We start from the raw sequence: 10,194 nt of genomic DNA, 5'->3' as shown, positions 1-10,194 counted from the left end.
ATCTTACCTTGGTTGTGCTTTTCTTTAGTGACAATTATACCATAAACTATGACAGAAGCATTATTATAGCAATAGTGGTAATGTTTCTAATGATAAAATGATCCTTATGGAAATTAGTACTACTCCCAAATAAGGCAAGATAGAAATTTTTTAAAAAAGTAAAATTTCAGTATTCAAAGAGCCAATGGTCCTGGGTCCTCATTCTCTCTTTCTCCCCTGTTTTGTGTTTTTTGAGGTATGGTTTCACTCTAGCCCAGGCTGCGGTGAAATTCTAAATACTAAGTACTCTCAGGTGGCTGTGAACTAACAGTGATCCTCCCACCTCTGCCTCCCAAGTGTTGGGATTAAAGGTGTGCAACACCACACCAGTAATGTGGTATACATTTTTAATGATAGTACTGATGTCAATTTATGGCCCCATAGACTCAGGCACTTATGAAGATTAAACTTCTTATTTAAGTCTCTAGCAGGCAGATCCTTGCATAGGGGGGTGTCACTAAGGCAAATTTCAGTCCATCCCTAAGGTGTTCAGAGAGAAGTGTGAGCTCTGGCTGTTTGTGTTTGCTGGCTGTAGATGGTGTCTCTCTGCTATGGATCTATGAAAGTAAGTCAGTTTCTTCTGCTATGATGGAGTTTCCCCAGGATTCTCTAAGCCTTAAATAAACCCTTTCCCCCATGAGCTGCTTTTGCTTGGGTGTTTGTCCAGCAACATGAAGGTAACTGCAAGAATGAGTGATCCATTTCGTAGCCCTCACAGCAACTAGATACTCTGTCACTCTGAAACTTGTTACATAGGATGTTCACCTATATGGAAGTAAAATAACATTGTTACTGGTTGTCTTCCAGATTTAGAATAACTGGGCATAGACTGGTTTTGTCTCTAGGAAAATAAAATCAAAGTTTTCTTTTCAGAACAATTTATTAAGCTAAATCTACAATTCAATGAAATGGAAAAGTATAAAAACAACTTGCATAAATATAAATTCAAAATAAAATTTTACATAAATATCAAAATATTATAAATGTAAAGTGACACATAAATAAAAATACATAGAAAAATAAACTATAAATAACATCAAAGCTATAATCTCTTAAAGACTGGATGCCCTGGAGATAAATAATTTTAATATACTTGCTTATTATAACTGCCAAGTATTAGGTGAATTCAGTTAAACCTATTTTGACTCAACTGAAATGAAACCCTTCTGAAATATTCAAAGATACATGTGCACAGTTGACATGTTAGATGGCTCAGTGAGAATCATTCTCTATCATGACTCATCCTTTCTTGCAGTTTGGCCACTGAAGAGATGGCTCTCAGGATCTCCACTCGGACAATTTCCCAGGCACAGTCACTGTATTTCTTCTCTTCCAGGTAGAGCAGGATTCTCTGGAAGTACTTCCTTAAGGCCACACTGGGATCTCCAGCTGTCAGGGCAGATGGTTCCTCCACCATCACCTGCTCCAAGCAGGTGTCCAGGAGCTCCAGCTGCTGGTGGAGCTCAGTGCGGAGTTCATGCAGGAGGGGGGCGCTCCAGGCAGCAGAGGAGCGCTCTGTGTGGAAGAGGCTGAGGGTCTGCTGCAGCATCTCATGGACGACAGACATGGCCTGGACCTTGTGCGACTGACCGCCGTCCACCATCTCCCGGGGAAGACGAAAGTCCTTTCTGTCCTTCAGACACAGGAAAGGAGAGACTCTTCTCATTTGGTCCAGAAGGTCAAAGGTCCTTCTGCTAAACAGGACAGAGTTGTGGGTCAGGTCACAGCCCAGAGAGCTAACAGAGCCACAGCTGCACACCACCAGGGTGGCCAGTAGAGGGAGCAAGAGAGCCATGGGGAAATGAGGATGCTGCTGGCCTGGCAGAGCTGTGGGCTGGGTGAAGCTTGGAGCTGAGGTTCTCTAACACCCACTGTGCATGCATGGCACTTAAATAGTAGACTGATAGTTTTCACTTTCTGAACATCTCTGTACAGTTTTACTTCTCTTTTTTTTGATTGTATTTGTGTATTAGTCATATTGCTAATGAAAGCATTAGGCTAAATTACTTTTTTTTTTTTTTTTGGTTTTTCGAGGTAGGGTCCCACTCTGGTCCAGGCTGACCTGGAATTCACTATGGAGTTTCAGGGTATCCTCGAACTCTCGGCAGTCCTCCTACCTCTGCCTCCCAAGTGCTGGGATTAAAGGCGTGCGACATCACGCCCAGCTTAAATTACTTATTTTTGCAATTATGTTGCAATGTACATTTTAAATATGTCAAGTATAATGAATACTTATCAATCAAATCACAAATGTATGTGTTCTTTAGACCAAGGCATATGTAGGTATTTGTCAATTCATACCTGGAAAGACATTGTTTTTGTTTTTTTTTTTAATTGTTTTATTAATTCAATTTGTATTCAGCAAATACGGTCAGTTTGGTACCATTATTAGGCTCATCCGTGACCTATCCCCTCTCCCTGGCCCCTCCTTGTTGAGGTATATGGGTCGTGCATTGTGGAGTTAGCCCACAGTTATGAGTAAGATAAATGTCTCTGCATATCATGACCCGACATGTGGCTCTGACATTCTTTCCACCCCCTCTTCCACAAAATTTCCCTGAGCCATGTTGGGTTCATTTTTGGTCTGCTTCAGTGATGAGGTGTTGGGGGCCTCTGGGTCTCTGGCTCTCTGATTTGGTAGGAGTTGATTGTTCTCTGTGTTTGTCTCCTTCCCCCTTGTGCTGGTATCCAATTCACCAGGAAAACAGCACTCTTGCTTGTTTTGCCAATTTTTCTTAGTTTCAGCTGGGGCCCTTTTGAGGTATGATGGGGTGGCTCTCTCCTTAGGATCTACATCTATCTGAAAAAGAGAAGCAGATTCTCCAAAAGAGAGTAAGTTAGCACCAGGACAAATGAGATAACCTTTACTTTTTTATAGAGAATTTAACAGGTGTAGGCCCTCTTGTAGCCCATGATTAATGGTAGCTTAATAATGGACAGTGGGCTTACATTTGGATATGGTTCTGAGTTGTTTCCCAGCTCCATCTATGGGTCCCGTACATTGTTTTTATATGACAGGAAAAAAATATTTGGCCCTGATTCTCACCCCCATTTTTATCTTGCACCATCCTTTAACTAGATCTGTTTCAGTAATCAAATGTGCTATATATGTACATATGTCCAGGTTGATTTAACTTCCTTTCTAGGTGTTCTGATAAATTATGTAGAAGCCAAAGCCTATTGGATTCATCGGAATTAAAAAGGCCAATATTTTGGTCCCTGCTCACAGGTGACAAGGCCACTGGAGATGATGGAACACTTCTACAATGGCACTCTGGTAAATCACCTGTCTTCCTGATCCGGGAAGATATGGAGATGCAGAAGAAGAAAAAAGAAATTGGTGCACAGTCTGAAACAGGAGAGTCACAACTGAGGAGCAATCAGTCCTCCTGGCTTTCAAAAGGAAGAAAAAGCCACTTGGCCAGCAGGGCCCTGACTTATCCTAACAGACAAGACCAGTATAAAAGAAGGAATAGGGCTACTCCCGGGTCCCTAAAGTCGACTTTGGAGAGTCACTAGTGACCCTCAAAATTAATCCTTGATTAAATTTTGGCTATCTGCTTGGTCTTAGATGCCCAGAGAGAAATGTATAACCAAAGATAAAAGGTTATCTCAAATATTATATAAATGGCCTATTAGGTAACATAACAAGAACTTTCTAAAAGGGGAAACAATGTTTTGTACCCCTCTCTAATAATTATAATTCTATAAGGGAAAACTTTCGTACATGTCAAAATAGTAATTTTCAAATCTAAAATATATATGGATGACTCTGACCAAGGGTTGCTTAATTTAAAAAACTTTCTTATACTGGGAACCATGGTGAGTCCCTTCTAACTTGTGCCAAGACAACATTTAATAAGTCCTGAGACCAAAAAATAATATATTTTTACAGCTCCTAATGGCACTCAGTGGCTCTATGGTACCAATATTTGACCCTGGCTACCCCCAGCACAAATTTAAAAGGTATGCTCAGGAAGGCTATTATACAAAATATGGTATACTCACCATTATCAAGGTTAAATCTTGTGTCTATATTCCTGATAACTCTGTTAATATCTCATCTGCTTTACAAGCCACACAGAAACAGATTAAAACCTTGCCAGATGCTACAGTGCCATTTGGTGAACAGTTCTGGGAGAAAATCTCAGGCAGCTCATGTTCAGATGGTTCTGAGACAATCCCACTCCATCTCTACCTGGTTCCCTTGAATGCTCCCCAAGGCCTTGAAGTCCACAAGAAGGATAGCCATTAAAGTGACCAGTTTTCTGTGTGCCCACTGCTCATTAGCTCCTTACTTTTGTTCTTTCTCCCCAACATGTTTTCCAAAACTATCTTCCTGAACTCCATCAATACACATTTGGGGTAACTTAGAATAGTTCCCCTCTCTTGGAGAGACTCTCTAACTTCCATATAGATGTCTACACTTCCATTCAGCCAGAAGCAGTTGAAGACAGACCAGTTGTCAACCTCTTTCCTCAAACAGAAGTTAGAGTGTCTTCTCAAGAGAGGGAGGAATGAGAGGTAGTAGGCAGAGAGGGTGACATGGCCCCTGAAAGTAACAAAAGACAGGAAAGTTTTCACTTGCTAGAAATCAAAGATGATCTGTCTTCTTATCTCTTGCCTAGTTCCCTAGACCTGTTTTCCCACACACCCTTCCTGGGAGGGAAGCCATAGGGTTTAAACATTGTGGTTGGTCAAGTTCAGCCTCCAGAACTTGGCTAGCCTCTTCCTGAGACAGCACGTAGCCCTAACTAATCAGCTGTCCCTCTGGTTCACCTGAGCCAGCGGACAAAGACCGCCACCATAACGTTATAAATACCTTTGGGAGGGGAGGGCATGCTCTTGGAGCTGCCTGAACACTTGGGAATTTCTAGCTGTGGGTGAGTTTTCCCTTGGGTGGGCCTGGGGGGGAGCCCCCTACTCTTTACTTTTCACATGGGCTTGTTATCCCCTCCAGCTCCCCACATGGCAGGAGCTCTTTGAACTTTTTTCTTTTTTCTTTTCTTTCCATGGTTTTCTCAGGCCCACCATGTGAGATCTCTAGCCATGTGGGTGCCTTTCCTTTGCTCTGTACTTCCCTCAATACATAGAATAATTTAATGTTCTTCTCAGTTTTTTCCTCATGCAATTATTTGATTAAAATTAGACACAAACTTAGGGCTTTGGGTTCAAGGGCCTTACTGGACCCAGAACACCCTGTTACAAGGGTAGTCTTACTGCTTCTGTATTAGACACTAATTTTTAATTAAATAATTCAAAATGAAGGAAGGTAAAAGCTTGAATCATTTTCATCTACGATTTTCACAACTTCTTATTTTTTAAACTACAACTCTTCCAGAAAGCAAATATGGACAGCTGTTTGTGGTCACAAAACAAGAAAAGAAAGAAAAAGAACAAAAGGGAAGTCTGAATGTCATGAGAAAGATAGAAAGGAATTTACTCTGACTCATTAGAAACTGTAAGTGAGCCAAATGTAATGCAGGAAAATAGGGCAGTAGCAGAAACTACTATATTGTATTTTATATCTGAGAAAACAGGGTTTCAAATAGCTTCAGTGAAAGGAGGCCCGCTTCTACATGGACAGAGAGGAGCTCTCCAGACTTGACTGTCTTCCAGTTTTAGCCGGTAGGTGGCGCTTTTACAGAATCACTCCAAGCGAAATGGGTACTGATTTCTGTTTCCTTTTAGTAAAAACTAGTTACATCAGCTTAACAGGGACATTCCCTACTTGAAATATATATGCGCTTATATACATATATTTGTCATAAAAACAATCCCTCATCTAGGAGTTTGTGACAAACCGACAACTTTCATTCAACATTTGCTTTCAATTTGTGGCTTAAACTTTAGAAGAAACTAAGGGGCAGAGACTATAAGGGAAGAGAAAACAGCGGTATGGATATTGAGGGAGGTAATGAGCATGGGAGCCCAGGACTTCCAGAGGAAGAGGAAGGTGTTTGCTGAGATTTCATGGTGAAAGCGTGCGCTCCAGAAACGTAGGGAGGAGGGCAGGTGTGCCACGTGTCAGGATCAGCAGGGGATGCTGTGTATATCTCACTCACACAGGACACTGGCTGCTCTTCCAGACACTTCTGCCACCTGCCACTTCCTGACTGTGCAAAGTGAGACGACGTCACATGTGAACGGTGTTGACTATTGAGTCTTTTCCAGAATTCCGTTTTTCCTCTTTTGTTTTCCTTTAACTGTCGTGTTTTTCAGGTGACTCCAGACACAGGTATAGGATTTCATGTGGGTAATACACACCTTACCAAGGTCCTGTAGGGATGGTAGCACACAGTATCCAGTAGGAATCTCTGTAGCACGAAGAAAAACCTTCATGAGCAGGAGGAATCCTGCATGGGATGAAATGTCTACAAATCGTGGAAGCATTTGGAATGGAGACCTCTTACTTTCCGTTGCATGTAACTCACTGCCACGTCTCAAAAACAAGGCAGGATAGACTGTCTCCTTTGAGTTCAGTTACTGGGAGGTAGAACACCCACCCTGAGAAGTTTAGAGAAAGAAATAACATTTCCATTTGGGCGGGGGGAACCCCAGGAAACATCTACTAAAAATAGTACAAGATGGAAGAGACGATGAATGGTCTCTAGAATGCAAGTTATTGTTTATGATGGCAACAGCTCTGTGAGCATTTTCAGTCCATTTTATTCATCAGAAAACCAAGGCTTGGAGAAATTGATTGCAGCTCAGCCTCACACAACTAGTATATGCACAATGGGACTTTAACACAGAACTTTTGTTCTCAATATGAGTGACTTTGCACATTCTCTCTTTCTGACTCCTGCTTTAATTGTTAAATATCCTCTTATTCTACACCACAACAGATTTCTTTTACTGTCTAGATTTCTGTAGTTTGTTTTGCATTTTATGCTGGTGTTGAACGTGTGTGTGTAGAATGATGGAGATTTACAAATTTTGTCTGTAGTACTTTATTTGTAGATTCACATGATACTGCACTGTAATATTCATTAAGTTTTTTTTGTTTTCATGAATAACCTAGAAACACTATTGTTTTATGAAACTGCAGGGTAAACTAGTGTGCCAATGATGTAAATTAAAACTTATTATACAATATTCTAGAGATCAGCTTTGTGGGACTCTTCTTTAAAACGATAATTGGGCGGAGAGAATTACCATGGTTTATTGTCTATAATTACACACATTGTCAATATAAAAACATAAATAAAAATTTTAAAAATGATGATTGACAACTTTTAGTCTCTCTAGAATTTATAACACAACTTGGTTTTAAGATACTTCCTATTGAAGCTCATTACTAAAGGATAAAACACAGACCCTAAGAATGAGCAGTAAGATAATTTGATGAAGGATTAGAAAAGATTTCTCATTCTGAGTAATAAATTAACAAACATGGAGTGCATTTTTATTTACAGTAGTGTTTTTAATTTATTTGTAAGCAGACAGAGAGAGAGAGGAGGAGGAAAAAAGAGAGAGAGAATAGGCATAGCAGGGTCTCCAACCCCTGCAAACACACTTCAGATTCATGCACCACTTTGTACATCTGGCTTTACATGGGTATTGTGGAATGAAACCCAGGTCAAGCACCTTAACAGATAAGCCATGCGTCCAGTCCCTCAAAAGTGTTTTTTTTTTTTTTTTTTTTTTTTTTTGGTTTTTCGAGGTAGGGTCTCACTCTGGCTCAGGCTGACCTGGAATTCACTATGTAGTCTCAGGGTGGCCTCGAACTCTTGGCGATCCTCCTACCTCTGCCTCCCGAGTGCTGGGATTAAAGGCGTGTGCCACCACACCCAGCTCCCCCCTCAAAAGTGTTTTTAAGCAGAAAATAGAAATAATTGAAATTAAAGGTATTATAAGTTCAAATGAGAATCCCCCCAAAAATCTACATTGGTCTGTTACTCAAAATTTATCAAAAAGCAATATTGAAAGAAAGAGAATTTGTGTGCAGAACTTAGAGTCAACCATGACTTCTATATTCCAGCCTATTTTCTTCTTCCTTTCAGAGTCATTAAGTTCTATTATTTATGATTCCAATATCATTTATCCTTATTAATTCTATCACTTCTCACTAATGTTAATACCATCATATACTCTCCCAATGTAGTAGGAGTGCCAATCCACATCTTATATGAGTCAAATGGTTCCCATTGTAAGAAATTTCATTTTTGTATGGCCACTTTTGCCATCATCCTTTTGCTTTCCTTACAAGTAATATATATAAATATGTATATATATAACATATATATTATATATAATTTATATTATATATAAATTATATAGAATATATATACATAAATTATATTATATATATATATATACATTTGAAGATATAACTATTTCTTGTTCAAATATGTGGTGTGTACTTTTTAAATTTTTATTTATTTATTTTTTTGGTGTGTACTTTATATTGTGGTAAAATATGGAAAATATACCCACACTGTACAGTAAGTTCTATTTTTGCTTTGGTCAGTAAAGATTCTCTTTTAAAATCTTATCATCTGTGTTTATTCTTCAATAAGATGTCTGATGTCTGATAATTAAACTTGATTGGAAAGGAAATGATGAAATTGGTTTCCCCTTAAAAGATACTTTCATCATAAGAAAAATGGCCTTTAATATATGTCCTCAGGCTATGGAAATAAACATAACTACCATGGTCTTTTCTCCCTTGTAACTTGGATTTCCATTGGGAAGAACACTGACATCCAATAATTACCATTAATCTATGAAAGGCATGTTCACTGCTATGAGGAGAAGCAGGGGGAAATGTGGGCAAGCCTCTAGGGCAAGGAAGCCTAGCACTGTCAGGAAGCACAATCAGAGGGGACATGTGCCCTACAAGCACACTGACAGACAGCTAAGGGCAAGGGCCCACAGCTACTTACATCACCGAGTTGTCCAGTTACAAGGTCTTTGGTCCCTTGGGTACTAAAGCTTGCCTCAATTCAATTCACAAGTGACTATTATAAGCATGACGTTGAAGAACCATGGCCATGAAAAACTACATGTCAAACTTTGGAAATCACAATTTTTCTCTTCAAGAAATTCAAACCAGATAGCAAGTGTTAAGCCATAACTTGATTTTGGAAATTGCATGATGCTCTGACAAGTGTTAGTTTACAACCTTCCTCACGGAATTGCACATCATCATTTAATAATCATAGTGTGTGTGTGTGTGTGTGTATTCTGGTTTCATCAAGTGCAGACATCTAAGGTGTTGCTTGTACTTTGACCTAAGGCAACCTTCCTGTGTCATCACTGAGAGAGAATCCCAGGAGAAGCTTTCTGCCCTCCCAGCCAATTCTGCAGGAAGCACTGGGAGTGAGGACAAGGCCATTTCAACTTCTCCTCTGACCGCCTCCCAGGAACAAGTGGTGAATTATTTATCTCTCAGATAGTGGATGATTCTTCAGAAATACTTGTGCACAGCAACTGCCAATTGGGGAGAAAATCCATTTTCTTCATGGACCCCCTGTTGCAGTACCTGTTCGAGATTATGGAGAAGTATTACGTGGGCCACCTCGTCCAGAGGAGCAGGGCTGCCACTACAGAGAAGAAGTTGAAGATCTGCTGGAGGATGAGCTGGAAGAAACAGGTGGCTTGTATCTTTTCCACCTGGATGCTATTCTATTTCTTTTTGTCCAAGGACATTTAAAGTCGTTTCTGTCCTGCAGGCATTTAAACGAGGAGATCATTCTCAGCTGTACCAGAAGTTGCAAGGTTTCCCTGTCTTTCAGATCCAGACTCTCAGGCCTGCCCCAGCCAAGTGAGCAGGCGGGGTTGAGCAGAGCATCCCTCCTGGCAGAAGCAAGTACCTGGGGACCCATGTGAACTTCAGCGGTTCCGTCGGCGGCAGGCAGGGGGCGCGCGATCGCAGCTCTGCTTAGAGAAAGCTGGAGGCTTTGCTGATTCAAAATCGCCAGGTTCTGGTGGTTTCTGCATCTGCCCAAAGCGATCGGGTCTTGGGTCATCAATTGTGAGCTGCTTAAATAGTGCATCAGACCGAGTCTGGGACTGCTCCGCAGAAAGCTGTGGCTCAGCCATGGCTCTGAGCAGGGCGCCCGAAGCCTGCCTGGGAACGCGGGCGTGCGCGCAGCGCTGGATTTTCGCGCAGAACCTCCAGGGACGCGGATGCGCGTGCGCGGAGGACAG

At 40.9% G+C, this 10,194-nt stretch overlaps 1 protein-coding gene across 1 annotated transcript; it reads right to left on the bottom strand.

The window, feature by feature from the left end:
- Positions 1-1,261: 1,261 nt before the first annotated feature.
- Positions 1,262-1,834, bottom strand: LOC101603980 (interferon omega-1-like). Its single transcript, XM_004658505.2, has one exon. It carries the CDS (start codon positions 1,832-1,834, stop codon positions 1,262-1,264), a length of 573 nt encoding a protein of 190 aa, XP_004658562.2.
- Between the last annotated feature and the right edge of the window lie 8,360 nt (positions 1,835-10,194).

The sequence above is a fragment of the Jaculus jaculus genome, chromosome 1 (assembly GCF_020740685.1).
Source record: "Jaculus jaculus isolate mJacJac1 chromosome 1, mJacJac1.mat.Y.cur, whole genome shotgun sequence".
Lineage (NCBI taxonomy): Eukaryota > Metazoa > Chordata > Mammalia > Rodentia > Dipodidae > Jaculus > Jaculus jaculus.
This window is presented reverse-complemented; position numbering and strand designations above follow the sequence as displayed.

Bases quoted from the DNA above. Each gene is read 5' to 3' on its own strand.
- LOC101603980 (XM_004658505.2), bottom strand. From the start codon at position 1,834: ATGGCTCTCTTGCTCCCTCTACTGGCCACCCTGGTGGTGTGCAGCTGT.